The 23,336-nt window shown below is 40.6% G+C and overlaps 2 protein-coding genes across 4 annotated transcripts in view; one reads left to right on the top strand and one right to left on the bottom strand.

Moving 5' to 3' along the window:
- Positions 1 to 4,555: 4,555 nt before the first annotated feature.
- On the top strand, positions 4,556 to 10,505 carry LOC116670848 (uncharacterized; the record flags this gene model as incomplete). Its single annotated transcript, XM_032501548.1, is given in 5 exon segments — positions 4,556 to 5,551; positions 6,260 to 6,385; positions 6,585 to 6,743; positions 9,172 to 9,298; positions 9,784 to 10,505. Coding segments are annotated over 5 exon segments (792 nt in total). The 3' UTR covers positions 9,893 to 10,505.
- Positions 10,506 to 10,592: 87 nt separating this feature from the next.
- The window catches only part of mrtfba (myocardin related transcription factor Ba), a 27,489-nt gene continuing 14,745 nt past the window's right edge, over positions 10,593 to 23,336 (bottom strand). For all 3 annotated transcript variants that reach the window (XM_032501498.1, XM_032501497.1, XM_032501499.1), the window contains 14 exons: positions 23,207 to 23,272; positions 22,965 to 23,020; positions 22,265 to 22,340; positions 21,917 to 22,078; positions 21,479 to 21,690; positions 21,172 to 21,315; positions 20,820 to 21,067; positions 20,110 to 20,278; positions 17,540 to 18,547; positions 17,274 to 17,396; positions 16,417 to 16,560; positions 16,104 to 16,238; positions 15,866 to 15,926; positions 10,593 to 14,961 (listed from right to left, as the gene is read on the bottom strand). In XM_032501498.1, coding sequence (XP_032357389.1) covers positions 14,450 to 14,961; positions 15,866 to 15,926; positions 16,104 to 16,238; positions 16,417 to 16,560; positions 17,274 to 17,396; positions 17,540 to 18,547; positions 20,110 to 20,278; positions 20,820 to 21,067; positions 21,172 to 21,315; positions 21,479 to 21,690; positions 21,917 to 22,078; positions 22,265 to 22,340; positions 22,965 to 23,020; positions 23,207 to 23,272 — 3,116 coding nt within the window. In that variant the 3' untranslated portion in view covers positions 10,593 to 14,449. The remainder of the gene's footprint in view (positions 14,962 to 15,865; positions 15,927 to 16,103; positions 16,239 to 16,416; positions 16,561 to 17,273; positions 17,397 to 17,539; positions 18,548 to 20,109; positions 20,279 to 20,819; positions 21,068 to 21,171; positions 21,316 to 21,478; positions 21,691 to 21,916; positions 22,079 to 22,264; positions 22,341 to 22,964; positions 23,021 to 23,206; positions 23,273 to 23,336) is intronic.

Here is a 23,336-nt window from a genome sequence, read left to right as displayed (position 1 = left end):
ACACACACACACACACACACACACACACACATTACTAATCCAGGCATGACGCAACCCTCTCAGCAACTGTATGTCATCATCAGCGAGACGTCCTCTGGGAGTGAGCCACTGAGGACAACATGCTGCCTAATGGACACACTGGACAGCAGAGTGTGTTCAAATAATCTGTCTCTTCTGCAAAAAGTTAATCTACTAAACACAGACTGACCTATATCACTGCACTGAGGTAGGCTATTACTGTAGGGTTATGGTGAAAAATTACATTGTTTGATACTAGAGCACCTCTGTGTTATCAGTTATGTAACAGTCCACCGTTATCGCTGGGAATTAAAGACGGCTGTTCCAACGCTGTGTAAAGTGTTTGGGTACGTCTCAGTGTTTCTAATGCAGTATTGTGTCATTTACTGATTACAGTATTTGGACCTAAGTTAAAACGCTAATGCCTGCCAGTTACCAGTGACCTGACTGTACATTTTGACCAATCGGGAGCAGCACAACAAGCTGCAAGCACAAGATAGACACATAGCACCTTGCTGATGTATTAAACACAACATCAAGCTGACACATAGCAACATTAGCATTCATTTGGAGTCATGTTATGCCCAACTGGGGAATATAAATCTAATATTCACTCTTTTTTAGCGTGCTGTAACAACACATTCTATAAAAATAGAATATATAGGGATACGTTAAAAGATGTCAGTACATTTTGACAAAGACATTTTGCAACATTAAAAAGTGATTGGAAACATGGCATCGTACTTAGGTGTTAATACTGCATTATTCTCAGAGGAGTGTGCATGCAATGTTTATTCGATTTGTAGTTATCTGTGCTACTTGTGCTTCAAATGGAACTCATGAGCTCATGGTCATGACATGGGAAGTCGTGTACACAATATGCTTAGCGATCAAGTCGCGAGAACGTCGCTGCTAGTCAACGGCAATATTAATGTTACTGTCTGCGTCTAGAAGCCACCAAGGCTAACAATTAAGCAGTCTAGCAAGCGGGTAAAGTAATTCAGGAAATGCAAAAGCATAATGACGGAGGGAGAAGATGAGGTTGTTAGGAATAACAACATTTTCATCAGACTCTACACAACTACAATTTCAATATATTAACTTACCATCCACCAAAAAATGAACCTCCATGGCCTCCGCCATTCCTAAAAGCATCAACAAGCATGTCCCAACTCGTGAACTCGTAGTATCTAGAAGAGTTTTCACCCTCAAGGTTGTGAATGCTACAACAGTTCATGTGGACTCTTCTCAAGAACACGCTATATATGACCCCGTTTGAAGACGGCATTAAACCTGCAGTAATTTGGCTATTTAGGGTCATTGCCAACAGTTACGTAGCAACATTAGCTTTAATTTGGAGTTGTGCTTCTGGCTATCTGATAATATGTCAATGATTTACTTTTAGCTCTGTTTTGGTCTCCACCAATTCTTGAAAAACAAAGTGGCTTTTTTAGCTGCTAAATGTTACACTATGTTCACTAGCTAGTTGCTAACATTTTCTGTTGTTTAATGCTTGGAAGGTAAACCAATGATTTTAGGGTGAATAAACCCTTGGACTGGGGGATTGTGGTGTCAAATCCATAAGTCAAGTCCCAAAAACTCTTGGGCTGGCCCCTAACCCTTTAAACCCTTATTTTGAATTGTTTCAGGTCAGGTCAAGCATTGGTCCAAATGTTTAACACTGACTCGACTGAAGTAACACTATTGTTCCGGAGATACGTGAGAACCTTCTGTTGGTAATTAATGAAGCTCATTTACCATCAATGACTGTGTGTATCCTCCCCTGTGTGACTAATACCCTGACAGGTGGTGCACACACACTTTACTGTTATTTGATCTGTGTTTATCTACAGTAACAAATACACACACACACACACACACACACACACACACACACACACCACAGCACACACACACACAGAGAATCTCACTGCGGCTGCTTGTTGATTCTGTGTGTGTGTGTGTGTGTGTGTGTGTGTGTGTGTGTGTGTGTGTGTGGTGGAAGAATAGAGCTGCGTGAGTTTTAAATCTGGAAGAAAAGAAAGAAAGAACAACTTCCTTAGTATTTCAGGTTGGTAGAAACACTGAGGGATGAATAAAAGAATAGATGGGTCAATGGATGGATGGATGGATGGATAGAGGTCTACCACTGCAGGACTGATGACGTCAGCCCTGTAAACTAAGGACATAATCCTCTGTAGGCCTGACCTGCTCCTTTAGTGTAAGAGCCTGACATCTAGTGGTCAGACGCTGGAACAACACACACCATTGCAAGTGCAGTGGCCAAGGCAACCGATAAAGTTCCATGGAAACGCCAAGAAACATCAGTGACAACACCTTATCATTTCCTATACGGAAATGAGAAAAAAGTCACAGATAAGGCTGTATGCACATGCAATTACAGTCTGTTGGTTGTTATCGTCCCTGAGACTGGTATATCTATGTATGGAGGGAATTTGTGCGTGGAATGTAGGTCAGACATCATCTGCTCTGCTTGATGTTACAAACTGGCTCCAGGCGTTATTGAAGCTTTGCTGGCTAGCTACTGCTGTATGGGGCCAACTGCCACATTTCACAGTTGAACAAGCAGGTACACTGTGTGCTACCAAACACTACAAGGGTTCTGTTATTTTTAGACCAATGATCAACTGAGACTTAAGTATTAATGTGTGTAGAGTGAGTGTGGCCATGACCTTTGAACTAAGCTTCCATCAGCATAAGATGTATATGTATTGTATATGTATATGTAACTATATGTATTATGTATCATGTCTCTACCTACCTGTCCAGGGAATGCAGGCAGAACATAGCAATTGTGCTACAACCTAGTGCAATGCATCTCTCCTTTTTTTGAAATAAGGTTAACTGTTAAATTGTGCACGGCCCCTTTTTAATTGAAATTACATTACATACAGTACATTATTACCATGGGTTTCTAATGGCTAAAATAAATGTGAAAAAGACCAAAACAGAGCTGCATGAGAGTGGGTCAGTTCTTTTTAAATGAAGGCTGAACACTTTTCAGTTTGACGCTGCCTTTAAAAAAAAAATAGTAATTGTTCATTTCTTACACTGCACTATGACCTTTATTCTTGCGTTTCCCACTTGTCTTATTCTGCGGGTTTTATACTCTCTTTAACAGATGTTTGAACTGCTCTTTAATATTTTATGTAAAGCACTTTGAATTGCCTTGATGCTCTCGTGTTCTAAAATAAAGTTGCCTTGCCTTGCTTTAGTTATCACTTCAGTTATGTTCTAGTACCCAGTCGAGATTGTTTCCAGTGAAAGTTAAAACGTGTGGTCCTTGTTTAATGTAGGCCACACGGTGTGGCTGAAGCCTCATATTTAGTTTGATGCCTCGGCATTTAGTTCAGCATTGGCCGTGTGCTGGCTGTGGTTGTGCTGCCTGCATGGGCCTTTGCTACTGGACACGCTACACTTACACACAGCCTGAGGTCTAGCGGTGAAACATTAGCTTTCCCTTTCTGCATCACACTGCCACAGCTGCTGCTCAACAGCCAATCATATTGTAACATGTTACATCATAATGAACCCGCACCCTCTTATAACCGCAACCGCAGTCTCTGTGTCTTTTTTTTCTGCACCTACACCGGCTATCTAAGCCTATCTGAGTCCCTCGATCTTACTCATATAGTTTGAAGACATCATTTTATTGTTGAACTAAGGATGAAAGTCTCTATTAAATACTATAGTCTGGAGTTGAACTAAGCTGACCATGACCTTTTTATTAAAGTGGCTACATGTCATTTTCACTCTGTGTTGATTCCAGTGACTAAGGTGGTAGTGTTTTTACTACACCTGCTGTTGTGAAGGTCTTTTCTTTATCACGTTGTATTGCCCACTTTATTAGCGAGTAAGCAGTACGGGGAGGTCATACAGTTGCGATGGATGTTTTGCTTGGACAGAAAAATCACTCATTTACAAACAAAGAATAAGTTGCAGATGCATTGTTGCATTTCAAGTGTTGCATAAGATAAACCGGGTATCACTGTCACCGTGTCACGAGCCAAAGCATTAAGAGTTTGTTGTAGGAACCAACGATACAACTTATATTAATATTACACATTTCATAAAACCCATGGCTGCTTTACACAGGTAACGTTACAAGGGAAATGAAAATATTAAGCCAACACAAACACGGAATAAAAGGAATGACACGTCCTCACTAAATGGAAGGGGGATTTAATTTAATGTTGGCTACTTTGTTAATTTCCTTTTAAAAGTATTTGTTTAATTTCCTTCTTTTCTGTGATGGCCCCGCCCCAGTATCAGCCATAACTACAGCAGATACCTTGTAAAATAACGTTGAAATACAATTAGGCCTTTAAGAAATCTCCTGGTAACTTATACCCGGCTCAAAAGGCTGGATACGCTAACACTGTCTGGTGTTCCAAAGAAATCTGTGACCCATCAGAATGTTTGCTCTGTGGCTCCATCTGCCTGCCACAAATCAGTCTCTGGGTAAATAAATCGAACCCGGGCAGAGGCCTCACTAAGAACCATATGAAAAGGGTGATCTTTTCACTGTTAGTCTCATTTGCTGTCACAGGTCACGTAAGACCATTGTCTGAAAAATGGCTGAGCTTCAGAAAAATGTCAACGTTACATATAGATTGCACTGTGATGTGTTCTTTTTAACAACACAGGGGCAATAACCGGCCTGTCTAACCAAAAAACTAGATCAACTGGAATTTGTCAACCACATGAAGATGGAATGATAACCCTGTTTTTTTACTGTCCAGCAGCACCAGAACGACTCGAATTGTGTCCACGAGAACATGACCTCAGTCTTCCCGTTAATGTCAGACACTGTCTATTGTCCTGCACATGGCCCGGGCTGCCAGCATTTGCATGTTTTACAGTGTCCTCTGTGTACACTGTTTACATTATATTTTATTATGAGCCCCATTTACTGACGCCTCTGTTAAATCTACTTTTAATGTCATACGCCAAGACTGGACGGATGATGAGAAGACATCATTCGGATGAGCCTATTTCCCAATTCCTCGGATTTTGTATTTTCAAAATAATTTTGAGAGAAGACTGAAATGCCAGCAATGTTTGACATCATGCGGCTTTCCATTTCTATGGGCTGCAAATGAAAGACGGAGCCTTGAGATCTAAACTTTCCTCAGAAGGACTTAAGCCTAGATTTGGATTTTTGGTTTTGAGCTGGGGGGTTTTTCAGTTTGGGGATTCAGCGTGCGCACGCAACTACTTGATTCAAGTCTTTAAACCAGGATGGACCAGGACCAGTCTTTCCGTCTGACAGAGAGCATCCAGATGAACACTCATGATGGTTTAGACCCGGGACAAGAGCAGCAGGATGACTCTGGACCTGATGCCAAGCCTAAATCCAACCAGGGGACATCGGAGCCAAGGGACAAACTCCCACCGCTGGCTTACATCGAGTCCCGCATGAAGCAGCTTCACAACAGGCGCTTCCTTCTGCTACAGATGCAGCACTTTAAGAAGAAGTCGGAGGACAACGGTATCAGAACCGCAGAGGAAAGTGAGTCAGTAAATCAGTCCACTCAAATAACCACATGATTAGAGATTCCCAACGTCTTAATGGCTTGATTAAAAAAGCCTTTTTTAATTTCCAACGGACAACTTTGGGAGCCCAAAAGTAAAGTGTAAAAAGAAACGTGAAAGCTTCCTTTACCACCAATTAGCTAATAAATTAATACAAAGCATTTATTTTATTCTTGTCATTTACTAGTTTTAGTTTTCAATTAATAAAACACATTTTTCCCAGCAAGCTAACAAGGAAGTTAGCTAAGTCGGTAATGAAAAAAATGTTGTTCTTCCTCCTCCTGAAATAAACTCAAACTTCATTTATTCTACTCTGACGTGTATTTATCATACATTGATCATTTCATTTTGGATTACAAATGCATTTTAGCCAGCAAAGTCACACGAACTAAGTCAGTGGAGTGTGAGATAGCTGGTATTTCTTTCCATCTCAAGAACTTTCATCTCATTATCACATCAATCTTTGGGACAAGGGGAAATGTTGCATGGAGACAAACATGGAGTAAAAGATTAAGTGTGTGCAAATAGACGAGTAAAATGAAATTGAAGCCCTATGTTTCTTCAGACATGGTTTTGACTTGCCTAATCATTTTTTTTGCCACGTTTAGGAGAACGACTGCAGGTACAGTAGCATGTCATAGATGGGTTTCTTTGTAAACGTCCTCTCCCTTTGTGGTGTTGTCAGTGACCTTTGAGTACAGCGACCAGCTGTGTGAGCTGAAGGCCATTCAGGAGGAGCTCCAGGAGCTGCTGGTGAAAAAAGAGCTGTTGCAGAAACGGGGAAATCGCTCTAAATTCACAGACTATAAAGGCAGGCTTTTCTTCACTTTTTCACATATTAGTTAAAAAGTACGACATTCCATATACTTACAGCCTACTATAATCTTTAGCAGCATTAAGCAACGTAACATGTCAGGAGCTCAACAACGCTTTGAGCTAAAACAGCATTTTCATTAATGTAAAGATGTTGCTTAATGCATTTATGAAATAATTTGCTTGTTTTAAATCAGGTCAACAGGCCCCACAGTCCATTTTTTATAAGAGCGAGACACCCCGGGGGGGGATCTACATGCTCCCGCCTCCCCAGCTGGAACAAGAGGGCGCTACACTGGAGCGGGAAGTGAAAACCAGTCCTGTGTCAGAAAGACCAACAAGCCCAGTTGTTCCAGGTAGGTTACACACACACACGTAAACACACGAAGCGATCTCAGTCGTGCAGGGCCTTAATCACCTGGGGGGGAGGAACCATTTTTGAATGCATGCTCTCTGCAACACTTTGGCCCTCAGACAGCACTTTGAGAAACTATGTAACTATGACACTTTAATGCATTTTCTATGGGATGCCATATTTTGACATGTGGTTTGGCATGCTACGGCATACGACACTACGACTTTATTAACATTCCAATGACTTTTAATGGAAAATGTCAAAGACATACTATATAGTATGACATTTTTAAAAACATATTAAAGTATGACTTTTTATGACATTATTATGACATATTATGCTATGACTTTTTTCAACATACTTTACTATTAGCCTACTTTTATTTCAACATACTGCATTAGGTTTTTTATTGTGTTCCGCGGACTATAGGCTACTATAACCTTTTTCAACACACTATACTATTACTTTTTTCCAACAAACAATACCATGACTTGTATTTGATATACTTACTATTACCTTTTGTCCGACATACTATAGACATACTATAGACTTCTTTTCCAAAATATACTTTTTTTAACGTAGTATCCTATGACCTATTTTTTTATGACATGCTTTGCCGTGACAGTTTAATGACATACTACATCATGGCACTTATATGACATACTATATTATGAGTTTTGTGCCTTTTTCGGAAACACTACACTATGACTTTTTTCCGACTTTTGTGGCTTTTCTATCATGTAGCGTTAGTTCAGTCTGTAGGGCCTTACTATGATATGACTTTTTGACATGCTATACTGTTACTTCTTTCAACAACCTATACTACGACCTTTCTCAACATGATATACTATGACTGTAGAAAGAGGAAAAGTAGAGCATGTCAAACAAAGTCCTGAAAAAGTCATGGTATAGTGTAATGTGACTTGTGAAGTCAGAGTATAGTATGTTGAAAAAAGTAAAAGAAAATAGTATGTCGAAAAAAACTCACAGTATAGTATGTTGAAAAAATCATAAAAGACGCAAAAAGTCAAAGAAAAAGAGGAAAAAAAAATTCATAGTATTGTATGTAAAAAAAAGGAAAAGTACAGTATGTCGAACAAAGTCTTAAAAAAAGTCATGGTATAGTGTGTCGAAAAAAGTCATGTAAAAGTTATGCATGTGTGTAGTATGGTGAAAAATTCACAGTATAGTATGTTGAAATAAGTCTTGGAAAACTTTTTTTGACATCCTATACTATGATTTTTTTTGACATACTATGCTATGACTTTTTTCAATGAAACGTATATGACTTTTTTGACATATGATATACATTTTTTATTTATTTTTTCAACACACAATACTATGAATTTTATGAAATTTTTCAGCATACTTTTTTTTGATTAACCTTAGTATGACTTTTGTTAACTTTTTTCAACTTCCTATACTATGACTTTTGTTCACTTTTTTCGACATACTATACTTTGAATTTTATGACTTTTTTCAAAATACTATACTATGACTTTTTAATGACATACTATACAATGACTTTTTAATGACTTTTTTCAATATACTATACTATGACCTTTTATGACTTTTTTTACATACTATAATATGACATTTTATGACTTTTTTTACATACTATAATATGACATTTTATGACTTTTTTTCGACAGACTATACTATGACTTTTTAATGACTTTTTTATATATTATACTATGCCTTTTTACTACTTTTTTCGATACACTATGACTTTTTAATGACTTTTTTCGACGTACTATACAATGACATTTTATGACTTTTTTTCAACATACTTTATACCATCACTTTTTAATGACTTTTTTTTCGACATACTGTACTATGCCTATTTATGACTTTTTTCAACATACTATACTATGACTTTTTATGACTTTTTTCAACATACTATACAATGACATTTTATGACTTTTTTCAACATACTATACAATGACATTTTATGACTTTTTTTCAACATACTATACTATGCCTTTTATGACTTTTTTTCAACATACTATACTATGACTTTTTATGACTTTTTTTCTACATACTATACTATGACATTTTATGACTTTTTTTGACATACTATGCCTTTTTATGAATTTTTTTCGACATACTATACTAAGAATTGTTTTAGACCAACCAACATTTTTGACATACTATATTATGACTTTTGTATGACTTTTTTCAACATACTATACTATGACCTTTTTAGACATACCATACTTTGACTTTTTTGTGTGACTTTTTTCAACATACGGCACTATGTTTTTTGTTTAATACTATACTTTGCTCATGAGGCTTCGTTCACTGGGGCAATTTGATACTTCTTAAATATTGGAAGGTTTTTGTGTATTATAATTACAACCCAGCAGACATGCATTTGTCTACATCTGCGTATGCCAGTGACAGTGTTCTCTGTCTCTCTCGTGGATAAGTGGAAAGTCTGGCTCAAACACCAGCGGTCATCAAGTGTCCATCCTGTGAAGAGATTGTCTTCACAGAAACCAGCAGCAGAGTGGGCGTGACTACGTGGATGATTTTTTACATCTGCACCATAATGGGGTATGTCTTTCTGGAGACCAATTGATTTTAGACATTTTTACCTTGCCAAACTTAGCGTTAAAACTAGTCTTAAAGAAGCTGTAAATTTAGAAAAAAAAACCCTGCATATTTGCTTTCTTGGCAAGAGTCTCATGTCTGTATGCTATATTTGAAGCTAAAGCAATGAGACATTAGCTTAGCATAGCATTAAGACTTGAAGCATGGGGGGAAAAAGGTTTTGCGTCTACAGCCTCACTTGGTCTGGTATGACCAGTAGCTAATGGTGGTTGATGTAAGCCAATGCTAGCAAACTTTAGATAGGTATTGCTGTGTGCATTATTAAGTCTGTAATGTTAGTGGGTGGTGTGTTTAAGCTGTCCACTGTTATCTAAAGTGATTAACAGTCCGTTTTAAAGACACACTAGTTGTTGTATAGCTCAATGTTGTAATGAAGGAAGTTTTGACCTTGCACCCTTTTTCTTGTTCTTCCTTCCTTTCTTCCACAGGTGTGTCGCAGGTTGCTGTTTAATCCCTTTCTTCATGAGCCGTCTGAAGGACGTCCACCACCAGTGTCCCAAGTGCCAGGCAAAAGTACACATCCACCAGCCACTTTGACCTGGAGGTTACTATATTAACAGCACCGGTGTGATTTGTACAGTATGATCCACTACGTCTGTGCTTGAGTGACAACTTCCTGTGGACTTGGAGCTGTCTGGGACTCGGCCTCTGCTGTAGACTCCACAATGATCGTAGCAATGTGCCTGGAGTCAAGTACAGTGCTGGTACAAACTGTGAAAAGGCTCACTCAACTTAAGGCAAACCTGGTGTTCTTGATGTATGTGAAAGTCAACCTCAGTTTGCCCACCCGAATATCGGCAAAACATGGACGCTTGCAAATGCAAACACTGCCATTCAAATCCATACTTACTTTAATATCGTCTAGAATAGTTAATGTGTCAGATACTAATAGATTGAGACAAACTGACCCCTACATTCAAAAGGATCAATGCCATTTTTTTGGCTGATATTAGGATACAGCTTCGTGGGTTGTCTGTCAACACTCTAATGAGCTCCATGACTTGGTATAAGGAAAGTATACCTGGAAATATGTTATCTCAGAGGAAAATGGAAATGAATTGCTGAAAATATGCAAATCGGAATCTGTAACCTGACAAAGAACGGTTTGTATACACTGTCAGCCATAACACAATTCAAATGTAGTGCCTTGCTTATTTCTTCTGTTTCTGTACTCACGCCAATTATTTGAAATACTGTTAGTGATACATTTTTTAAAGAGTTGTGCATTATTATGTAATTAACTCTAACAGAGGCATTCACAGTACAACAAATTTTATTGACACATAAAGGCATACAGTACTCATATACATCTTTTGGAGTATTTACAAAATAAAGAACCCATGGATGTTACACATGTAGAAAAATATGCATTACATCTATAGAAATATGTACACAATGTGCAAAACATATGGCATACAAACAACAAGAGGCATGGCAGGTGGAGATGGAGAATCGGCTACAATGAAAGATGTAAATTTCCCCAAAATATATTGATTTTAATAAAACGTCTTCTCCACCAAAACATGTACAATGTTGATGATAAAATGCAAATGAGGACAAGCTGAAGTCGATATGGGGAAGCCCGAAACAACATCTGTTACCGTCCATTAGAAAAGTAGAGGAGTTGACAGAACCTTTAGGCATTCTTCAGATAGACTCCGCCTCCACAAACCTCTAAATTAAGAGGGTTATTCAAACAACCACTCAGCTATTAAGTGCTTCTGAACCAATAAATGACCTTATAAACTGTATTACGTTGTAGTAAAGGTTTTTACAACAATAAAACCAAGGCATGATCTGACTAACTGTACAGTACAGTATATCAATCAATGTTAAGTGGGGTCACATTGCGTAAATCGCATACATGTGTAGATTTACTGCAGCCAAGAGGTGTGTGCATTTCTAATATGAAAAATATTTTTTTTTAAACTGCAAACTAAAAATATACACATGAAATCCTCTTTAACATTTTTAAATTAGCTGAAAAAAGATTAATTGATTTTTCTTTTCACCCCCAAAAAAGGTGATATGTATACAAAAAAAGTGAGAAAATACACAAAGTGTGGTAGTATGTTTCACTGCCTTTTTTGGCAAGAAAATATTAAATATGACAGCCTTAAAGGTGACAGACTGGAGAGAAAAAAATATGATCTAGTCATTTCTTCTTGGATACACAAGAATCAACTAGATATCTTACTGTTCATCCCATGTAGGATTAAAACTTGCAGCAACTTGGAGAAAAAAAAAGAAATACAACTAGACCGAGCACCCAGATGGAAGTTAATCAACGGTGCAAAAACCAAACAAAACCTAAGAAAAAAACATAACTACACAGCCCAGGGTCTGTGTAGTATTTGGCGCAACTCTTTTAGGTGGTCAAATGTTTTGGATTTGGGTGCATCCATCTGATCTGACAATAAATGTGTAACTGCAGCCGTAAGAGCATCATACTTCTTTGACAAGACAGTGTTGACATAAAGGGCTCCAAAGTATTGCTGATGTACAGAAATGTAGCATTACACAGGCAGTAAAATACATTTAAAATGAAAGAGAAGATTTTAATTTTGTTCCTGTTAGAAATGACCCTGAAAATGTGCCACAACAGAAGAGAGGTGCCCTCTAGTGCCAATGGACGTAATGACAGATTTAAGTGGCTGAAATGTACTGAAACTGAAAATGTATGACTGTTAAAAAAATAAAAATAAAATTAAAAAGGAATCGTATATCAAAGTGCCATACAGTAAGAGTGCATCAATCCCAGAACATCAGCTTAAACTGAGATACTAAATCAGTAACTCAATACTTAGGTTTAAAAAGAAACAGCAAGTGGGACGTGATGCAATCCGGTAAAATAAACATCTGGAATTTATGACAGCTTTAAAAGTAGCTAAGCCCTCTTCTCTATGTATCACACCTTAAAGGTGTCTGTGCATTTTTGTACTGTAGGACTCTGAACACCACGGATGAAAACAGTCAACAGTCATCAGAAGCCTTTTGAAGAGGGAAGTTTTCAATATGTCAAATGATTTGATTTCATTGATATCATCAAAATTTCTTCAGACAACTTGTGGGCGACGGCTGAGAAAGAGCTCGAAACAGCCCGAGATTAAACGTGAATACAATCATGCACACAGAGACACGGGTGGACATGCAAAAGACAGGAAGACAGATCCACACGTACACACACACGCTTGCCTGCTTCTGCCCACTTGGTCAGAAAACTAACTTTGTCTACAGGCCTCAGTGGCCGATGCATCACAAGCTATTTCACCAGTCTTACTTTAGAATATTGTGACACACACACACACACACACACACACACACACACACACACACACACACACCCACACACCCCCCAACCCAACACACACACACACACACACACACACACACACACACACACACACACACACACACACACACACACACACACACACACACACACACACACACACACACACACACACACACACACACACACAGCTATTACGCTGATCTTCTCCAAAGACATCTGATTCTGAATAACTGCACTTCACACCTATTCGGGATGTTTGTCTGCCTGTCTCATGAATGATATTTGTTCCCTTTCCACCGTTGTATTAGTCAGTTTACTATTGGAAGAAGAAAAAAAAAAAAAAAAAGCTGCCAACTTTGTGAATAAAGTCCTGTTTTTCAAAATTACATTCAAAACAAGATACCCGGACAACAACTGCAGTATCTCTGGAGCAATTGGCCACATGATCTTTATGTTCATCACAACTGTACGGATCACTTCATCTCAACGATTACTTTGGATATGCAAAGTTCACATTTCCTTGATTTGAGGTGATTAAGGCGCATCCCCAGAGCTCGCCGCCTCTTAAGTGCATAGCTCTCACACAGATTGAGGAGCTTCCTCCTCTCGTCATCAGACTGAAGTCTTTGTTCTTTACAGTCATTGGTTCGTCAGCTTGACCGCAGGGTCGTGATAAAACAGAAGAAAACAGTCACATCTGATACAACAAATCAGATTAGTCAGCAAACGTGTAACGTACAGTACGTGGTAGTCTGGAGCAGTGTGAACAGAGGATTGGCCTCCTCTCGGTTAGAAATCCCTTTCAAACTCAGCTCAGTGACTGACTGAGCGCGTCTGGCTTCCAATCATAAAGGAAAAACTGTCAAGCACTTTAGACTTGGACCGGTTTAATCTAAGCTTCCCCGGGTGAAGTGGTTAGTGGCTGAGTCAGTACTGACACTATGACGCACTGATGTCCCAGGCCAAGCCTTGTGTGCATTTTTATTGCGAATCTAAGCTCCTATAAATTTATGTTTATTACGACTAGATTTCATCTGGAGCCTGTGAGCTGTCATTAAGAATGACACAGTTATTGTGTTGTAATGACCAGCTTTAATGACCTAGTATGGCACAGTATGCTTCAGTGGAACAAACACCTTTGCATCACACCCCCACCTCCCTTTTACATTTAGTTACTGTGCTTACATAGTAAAATAAACGCAGCGTTCGCCACCAGCAGAACCTCCAGTAGAAATAAACGGGTAATACCAGCCATCGGTGCTGTCCCAGGGAAAGTTAAGCTGTGTTAGTGTGGTTTAAAGAGTGTTTACAAACTGTCTGAGCGACCAGTGTTCGTTTGGCTCCGTCTCCTCCGCTCTGTAATCATGTGATCACTAAAATCATGACATCAGACACTGTAAAAGCCTAGCCTGCTTAAAATCTTTATCACTAAAACGATGGGGGACCACAATCACCTTTAGTGACGACGTTATTGTAGTTGTTCGGCCATTAGTGGGTGTCTTTTAAAGCTGTGCAAACTCCTGCTTGTAGCTCAACTTGAATCAGTGCACTGTCTGTACAGCATCTCTTACTGTAGTGTAGTGGGAATATTACAGATGGTTTGGATGTACTGGTGAGAGTGGTATGGCACAGAAATGCCATGTCTTCTCCTCATTTAACATGTTAAAATCCAACCTCTCTCTGGCTGCCAATCCCTTTCTTCTTCTCTTTATCCATTAATCTCTCACTCCTGAGTCCGGACTGACCTGCTCTGCCTCTCTCTGGACACCGTCTTTCTTTTTCTGTCATCCACCCCTCGGTCAGTCCCAGTGCAGCTGCAGGTCTTGTGTATCCAGGAAGTCCGTTGGGATCCCCAGTGGTGTGAGTGGCCCAGCGGGACCTGGCGGCATGGTGAGGTCCAGCCACTCCATGTTGTCCAGGCCTGGGTCAGACAGACCCATGTTGAGCGAGGACGGCGAGGAGGAATCACAGAAGGACAGGTCTGATGTGTCCATGGGAGAGTAGGGCTGTTGCTCCATCAGCTGGGCCTGCAGCTCCTCCATCAGGCCCTGTGTGCGTGGGTCCGACGCTGGCGCCGTTTCAGCCAGTGTGTTCTCCAGGAAGGCTTCCAGCTGATTGTCTGTGGCCAGCGAGGAGAGGCTGGGCAGGCTGTGGTCCATGATGGGGCTCGGGGCGGGCGGAGGAGCCACCTGGATCTGTGGAGGCGGTCGGGAGAGAGCGGTGTTGACCGGCAGGGTGGAGATGCTCGCTGTGACTGGGATCGTCTTAGTGAAAGACATATGCGGGTCCTGCTGGATAAATGGAGTGATTTCTGGAGAAGGAGGAGAATAAAATATATATATATATATATATATATATATATATATATATATATATATATATATATATATATATATAAAATGAGAGTTAACCCAACGAGGGCTTCTTTGAAGAAAAGCACTGGCCAATTTTTTTAATCGAATTGTACAGAACATGCTTTACAGCGGGACTCGATAACTGATCCTAAAGCTTATTTGTTACTTTTAGCTTCCTAATTAAAACCACTTAGCCAGTACTTTTGGCCAACTTTTTTAACTGCCTATCTGCTACTTTTTGTTTTTCAACTTTTTTTTCTCCAATTTATTTATCAACATTAGCTTACATATTTTAACCATTGATCTATAACTATTAGCTTCCTACTTCAACCATTTTCCATTACTTTTAGCCAACTATTTCAACCATTGATTTATCAATATCCGCTTATAAATTTATGTAATATATATATATATATATATATATATATATATATATAAATAAATTTATGTATGTATGTATGTATGTATGTATGTATGTATGTATGTATGTATGTATGTATGTATATATATATATATATACAGTATATATATAAATTTATGTATTAGTCAATTTCAATTGTTTTCCAATTCCTTGAGCTACTCAACAAAGTCATCCTTTGGCAACTGCAGGTACAAGTATGACTGATTGTGAATTATTGGTCTACATGTTGCTGTGGTTGAGGTGGAGCCTCTATCATGCTAGCCAAGACAACATAAATATCTAAAAGGCTGATATCAGTCATAATCAGTCCAATTATGTTAACTTAAGCTGTAATGACACCAAACTGAAGTCCCAGCATTTCCCTGAGATTAGAAAGCATAAACTTGCTCATATTAAAACAGAATGCTCTGGACGAGTACTGTCAGTGTGCACTTCCTTACCTCCGCTCTGTATAAGGATGTCAAACAAGTCATCCATTTGTTGGCTGGTTGCCGTGGGAACCTGAAAAGACAGTAAACTAAATCAAGACACTTGCGGCTGCTCACCAAAAGCGAAAAAATTCCTAATGGCTAGAAAACGGAAAATAGTCTTGTATGTTTTTAAGCTTTTTTTCTATTGTGAAGGATACAGTGGTGCCTAGTGGTGTGTGAGCGTGGCTGTGGCTGTGGCGTCTCTAACCTGGGAAACATTGTTGCTGTGCAAGTTGCGGCTCTGTTTGATGGCCTCCTCATAGCGGGGAGGCTCTCTAGTCTTGTGAGGCTGAGTAACAAGGGAGGTGGGCTGAAGGATGAAGGTAGGCTGGGGAGGAGGAGACTAAGAAGAGAGAGATGGAGAAAACACAGGATCAGAATCAAGAACCGTCTGAATGGTTACATTGGGAAAATTGTTTAAATAAAAATTGTAAGTTATCTCAAAAAGTATCCAGTAAGTAGGATAGATCAATCGATCAAAATAAGCACTGTCCCCTCCAGTAATAACTCAGCACCCATACCTTATTGAGGAGTCCGTTGGAGATGTTGTTGTTGGGTGAAGCCCGTGGGGAGACCCTGTTCTCTGGGGAGGTCCTCAGGAAACACTGGGGATTCATCTCAGGCCTAGTCTGGTTCTCCAAGGTGTTATTGCACATAGTCAGAGTCTGTAAAGACACAAGGCAGAGTCTAACATCAGTGCTGTTTTTAAAGGAGGAACTGAAGATTCAGCAAATGTGATGTAGGACACACAACTTTGTAGCTCTCACATGGAGCTACAGTAGTGGAAAGAGTATTACTACATATCTTGTGGCACAGCTGACCCACTTGATTTCTGTTGAATTGTAAAACAAGCTAAATCTGAAAGTAAATACGTTTTTACTAAGACATGTGATCATAACTAATTCACAAGATGTGCGCTACAAAATGAAGAGTAATGGTTGTGGTAAAAGATAGCATGTTTCACATCTCACAAGCAATACTGCTGAAACAATCGATTTGGGTTATTAAGCCAATTATCAAACAAAAATGCTCACACTTTCTGGTTACAGTTTCTCACATGTGAGGATTTTGCATTGCTCTGTTTAACGTCCTTGAAAACCCAATATCTTTGGATTCTAGGTTCTGTGAAATTGCAATCGAGCCCAAACAATAAATACATTTGTACTAATAAAATAATTTAAAAAGATTCATCAATAATCAAAAAAATCATCAGTTCCAGCAGTTCTTCTCCAGTTACCATCATTACTGGACACATTACTGTCATAGGACAGTTGCATATAAGCATTATTGTTTTAGGCAAGACAAAATGGCACAATAGTGAAAGCCACTGTAGCATAATTTCCCACATAAATGCATCCAACTACGTGGCGGGACTGACCTGTAGCAATGGGTTGTGGTTTGTTAACTGCTGGTTGGGTGCCGTCTCCATCTTAGTGGTTTGCAGCTGAGGAACTGAGGCCTGGACCAGACCTGGATTTGAGACTGTGGCCTGAAGAACAGGCTGAGATAAGAGGAGAGGGTGTAAGAACATAATTGTGAGTCTACATATCCAGTTTTTGAATTTGTCAATCCCTAAAGCAGGTAAAACAGTTCTCTAACAGACACCACTACACATGATGTCACTCTACGTTATTGCAATCTTACCTGCAGGCTGACAGTGGAGCTTGGAAGCTGGATTGCAGTAGCATTTTTGGGTAGTGAGACTGGAAGGAGGATCCTCCCAGCCTGGCCAGTCGTGGTTAATAAGGTCTGAGGCTGACCGAGCACCTGGGACACCCCACCTGGGTGGCTGATGAAGAACTGCTGCAGGCTGGCGGCTGCAGGTTGGGACTGTGGCTGGGTCTGAAGCTTGAGACTTCTCTGTGATTGGGAGAGTATCTGAGGGCTGTTGGTTATTTGGGACTGTACTTGGGGCTGGATCTGGTTGATGAGCTGGGTTTGGGTTTGGGTCTGGAGCTGGAGCGGCTTGACAGAAGAAACAGTCACATCCTCCAATTTGACCACTGTTGGCAGGGGAGCGAGAGTCTGCGAGCCCAGGATACAGTTGGGGATTGCAGCTGTAGAGGATGAACAGTTCGACAGAACTGCACCCTCCATTTTTATTACGTTTGAGTTCAGGATGGTGGGAACAGGATTCATGGCCGGTACAGAAGTGAGTTTGGGAGACGCAGAGTCAGCGGTGCAGCCTCCCTGGCCTCTCTTCTCCACTTCAAGCTGCATCTTCAGCACCTCCACCAACCTCTGCTCCTGCTCCAGCTTCTTCATCAACTCCACTATCTGCTGCTCCTTCTCATGGAGCCGCCTGTCCTTTTCCTCCGGGACGTGGAAAGACGGGAGAGTTGAGCTCCCCATCTGTGTTACAGCCTCAGACTTGCCTGCATCCTGCTGGAGGGTGGAGCGATCAGCGGGAATGGGTGAGACCGGCGGTGTGTGGTTAATGCTCTCTGGAGCAACTTGCTGGACTGGAAAAACTATAGCGGGGGTTTTAGTGGTGGTGGTGACCTCCATGGGGATGGAGGAGAAGGTTGTGGTGGTGGTAGGAGAAGAGGTGCAGTGATTGTCCTGGAAAGGCTTCAGTTTTTCTATCAGATCGGTCTTTGTTCCTGACACAGGGAGGCCACGCAGCTTTAGCTCCAGTTTTAGCTCAGCCACCTAGAGAAATGAAGATATTATCATGTCAACAATTCTGGACTAGTGCCAGAGGAGGATTGCAACTGATTTTAAAAGGAATACTTCAACAATATGGCTTAGCACACACACTGGAAGCAGGGGGAAAAAAGCTAGCCTGGCTATGTGCAAAGTTTTTTGTAAATCTGCCATCCAGCACCTTTGAATTTCACCTTTTACTACGACTATTTCTTGACTGGGCCAGTCTCGTCCTGGAGTGTAATCAGTGGAGCAACCACCACCAACAAAACTCCAGGAAGTCACTGATCTCGGCAAAGATATGATCCATCACATAACCACAAATAAAAACCACAACTGTTACACTGTTTTTGCACGGATTAAATTGCAATACACTGTTTATGCATTTATAATTAGTGCTGTCAAACGATTAAAATATGTAATCACGATTAATCGCATTAATGTCATAGTTAACTCGCAATTAATAGCAAAGTTTTATCTATACTAAATGGCCCTTGAGGTTTTTTTTGTCCCATTATTATTTTTTTTATTATTTTGCTCTTATCAACATGGAAAAGTGGATCGGCTTGCTTTGTGCAAATGTTTTTTTATTGAAAATAACATTGGCATATAGCCTACTGTAGAGTTCAATTTCACATGTAACATTCACACTTGGAGCAAATAATCTGTCACACAATGTAACACTGTCCATCAATAAAAGGGTGAAAAAAATACTTTGACAAGGGGGGGAGAATTCACATCAGCTGTGTGCTTGGCCATCAAGTGGTATTTCAGACTGGACGTGCTGCGATGATAGCTTAGTTCACAACAACAAAACACACAGATCACTTTGGTCTTGTCAATGGAACAATTTGGCAATTTATAAAAAGTAAACTTCCATTCAGAATCTTATTGGCATCCATTTTGGCGTCTCACGCTCGCCATCTACTCAAAACACAACGTTACTACTCTTTGGCCGCCACGCAAGCCCAAACAAGTGTGTGCGGCGTGCCTGTTGTTTTGTTTCCGGTCTAGCAAGATCTGGTGTGCTGTTATAGTTTTTCTAACGTTACTAGTTATTGCAACAGCATGTGAAAGAACTACAAAGTTTGCTGGGCCAAAAAGATGGGGTTGCGTTAACGCTGTTAACTAACAGCACTATTTATAATAAATGTTTTTATTAGTTAGCTTATTTAGAGGTGCTGTTATGCAGATTTAGTTACCTTTGGACAGAGCAGGGCTAGCGGTTTCTCTTGCTTTGTCCTGAATTTAGAATTTTTTATTCCAATTAAACTTTGAGAAAAAGAGATTTAAAGAAATTAACAAATGTTAAGTCTGTGCCCTCAGGTTATTATTGCTTTATGTAACTTTCAAATGGCTAAACAAAACATTGTTAGATCTTTATGTGGGGTTATCAGATTTATATAAAAAACATTGCTGTACATAGGTAATATCTAGAATTGTTTAGTTTCAACAGCTGGGGGGGGGGCAAAGAAAGGGTAATTTCTCCCCTTTGGCTGACATTTTAACTTTGATTTCTAAGCTGCTGGTGGTGAGGGGTTTGCCAGTACAAGTGGGTTTCCAAATACCTTCATCTCCTCCAGGTTGGCAGGCAACACTCCTGGCTTGCGGTTTGAGAGCGAGTTGTTTGGACGACCCGGAGCCGGAGTCACGGCGGGGGGTGGAGGAGCGTTGGGCAATACCACGATGGAGGTTGGCAGGCTGCCGGCGCTGCTGCTCTGACCCTCGGCCACAGCCCTACAGTGAGAAAGAGACAATAACATGAGGTCACGGTTACTTTGGGAAATAATTTACACTACTTCCACATCACATGAATAAGAAACAGAAAAAGAGGAAAAGCAGGTGGGAGATAGAGGGAAGGTGGACAAAGGAGTATTATTGGAGAGACCATCGAAGAGGGAGAGAAAGGCAGGAAACCGAGAGAGGAAATCTGTTCTCAAAAGGAGCAGACCATCCATCCTGTGCCCTGCGCCTCACTAACAAAGCCAGTCAACCAAACCACAATGCAGTAGTTCAAAGGGAGCTTGGCCATGCTGCTGCTGTGAGGACGATTATGAAGACAGCAGTTGGCAAAACAACATCCTTTCACTTATTGATGTGATTAGATGCAGAGTTGTTATTGGAAACTAGCTAATGGCCCACTGGGTCATTAAAAACAACTATATTTGGCTTGCTTTCAGGCGATTAGATTTAGAGTTATGAAGGCAAGCCAAACCAGAAATTAAACGATACAATTACGATATCTTTTCTTATTAGTTTTAATGTGTTATATACGTACTTAAGTGGTGCTGGTAATATAGTCTGGTAGTTGTAGTGCTGCTGCTGCTGGCTAAGGATCTGCAGCTGGAGGAACAACTGCTGTTGCTGCAGCAGTCGGGCATAAGAGGAGTCCATGGGCGCTTCACTGGCTTCCTGCTTCTGGTCTGGGGGAACATACTGGTGGTACTTGAGCTTTTTCACCCTGGACTTGGCCTCTTTGCCCTTCTTACTGCGGCTTTTCTCTGAGGGAGACTTCTGCTGGCTTTGCTGTAGTGGGAGGAAACAGGGAAAACATATGGTTTGTCCAGCAGCATGCAAATGTTACAGTATGAGGTTATATTATATTTAGAGGTGGAAAAAAAATCTCTTACTTTCACCAGTGTTGGGCCTGGTTTGGAAGGAGCAGCTGTGGTGAATATCTGCGCAGGAGTGACAGCTGGGCGGCTGGCAGGCTGCTCAATGGTAGACATCGCTTTCATAAAGTCTGTTGCTGCTTGTGAAGCAACTGGGAAGGCCTGAAGAAACATAAACAAAACAAAAAGATATATAACTGCAAAGCATACACTGGACATCTTATAAACACTGTTTAGTCCAATATCAATGTCATTAATTTACAAAAACAAGAGGCTTTTAGGCCAGGCATCCACAAACAGCAGTACTGCTTCTCCTTTATCTGACCTGTAGCATGGTAGTGGGTGTTGGTGGTAGTGGTGGTGGTGGTGGTGGTGGTGGTGGTGGTGCTGCTGCTGGGGCTGGAGAGGGCATCTCTGGCACTTTGCTCTCCATGGGAGAGGGGACAGAATTCTGAGACTCCTGGCTGGCCGGCTGCTCTGGGGACAGGGCATCACTGCTGTCTTCATCCAGTACTTTGGGATAATTCACCTGACCCACTAAGAGACAATAACAAAGGCCAGCATTCAACCACTCAATGCTTCTTGTATCTCTTTGCCAGTAATACCCAACTGTTATCATTATTTCTCTCCAATTCCCTACATGGTCGATCAAACAACTTCTTCTGTTGACAAGTTTCATTAAGGCAGGGAATTCTCTAAAAGCACAGGCTGTCTAATATGGCAACATTTGCCGTTTTATCATCACTGCTGCTACGTCTCTCACCGATGATGGCCTGTTTAACGCTGGAATCCACCGGAAGGATGTTTTTCTCCACCAGCTCCATGGGGCCGGGTCTCTGGGCTAACATCTCGTTCAGGTTGTCGGCCAGCCGGGCCCTCTTCAGTCTCATCTGGGTGGCCTGTAGTGAGGGTTCTGCTCCGGTCTCTGAGAAAAAGACACAAATACCACACATAGAAGTCATACTGTATACTTTCAGCTTGTAAATTTCTTGTTTGCTGTGCTAGTTTATAGCACCGTGTCTGGTGCCAATTTGAATTCTAAAAAAGGTCCACAAGGAACATTAGATAATACAACAAGTGTTTGTAGTGAGAACTAGAGAATCACCAGTACCTTGCAGGATGTGCATCCTGACCAGCTCTGCTCTCTCTGGACGGCTGCGGATCTTGTGCTTGAGGAAATTCTCGGTCTAGAAGAGAAAGACGGACAGTCAGTACATCATCTAAATTAAGTGTTCATACAGACATTACAAAACAAAATTCAAGGACTTAAGTACTTAAGACTTCACACAAAGCCAAATAATTCATTTCGTGCATTCATTTTACACACAAAACTACGGGAGGTCCTTGTGCATACAGTCATAAATGTGCAGAAAAATTACCAATACCCGCCTGCTCTATTAATAACATTCGGACGAAACCCGAAGACAGAGCGCATAGACGGAAAAAAATCTATCTCACAAGCATTGTTCATCCGCCGCTTACTAGATTTCAGCTTTTCAATTTACACATCCCTGGCATATTCAGTTTTCGGTAACAGGCTCATCAAAGCAAGATGAAAGGAGAGGGAGATGGCAAAATGTCAGAATTTAAACAAACAAAATGTAAGACAGCGGTATGTGGCACATTTGACCACGTTGTTAAAAAAAAGGGGCTATTTTCAAGGTAATTTCAATTTCAAGTAGTTGATTGTCCCTCTCAAAATTTAAGTCCTGTCATGCTCTGTTCTTTTTTGCTCCATTGAGTGCCTGAATTTCCTCTTTTTCCTCAAGAAGTCCACAGTTGGCACTTAATTCCAAACCTGGGTGCCTTACCCTGGCTCTTTCCAAGCTGCGGATCTGGCCATGGAAAGCTGCCGGGCTCTTCAGAGCTGCAACACAACATTTTCATCAATGCACAAGTCTGAGCACAACTTCAAAGACAAATGATCTAGATGAAAAATAGAGCAAGTACGTTTATTATCTCAGCTATCAGGGTCCCAGTTTGTTATCATACACCCGCCCACACCACATTAGCTGTTTGTGAGTGATGGACAACTGGCAGTGCTGATACTCACGTGGCATGATGCCCTGTTCCACCAGCTGCTCCCGGGTTCGCCTTTGCTGAAGCCTCAACTGCAGGACTGAAAACCAAACGGGAAAACATGTTGTAAAAGAAACAAAAAAGTTGTAATGTTAATTAATAAA

Source organism: Etheostoma spectabile, chromosome 21 (genome assembly GCF_008692095.1).
Source record: "Etheostoma spectabile isolate EspeVRDwgs_2016 chromosome 21, UIUC_Espe_1.0, whole genome shotgun sequence".
Taxonomy (NCBI): Eukaryota; Metazoa; Chordata; class Actinopteri; order Perciformes; family Percidae; genus Etheostoma; species Etheostoma spectabile.
Note: the sequence above shows the minus strand (reverse complement) of the source record. Positions and strands in the feature narration are given on the sequence as shown.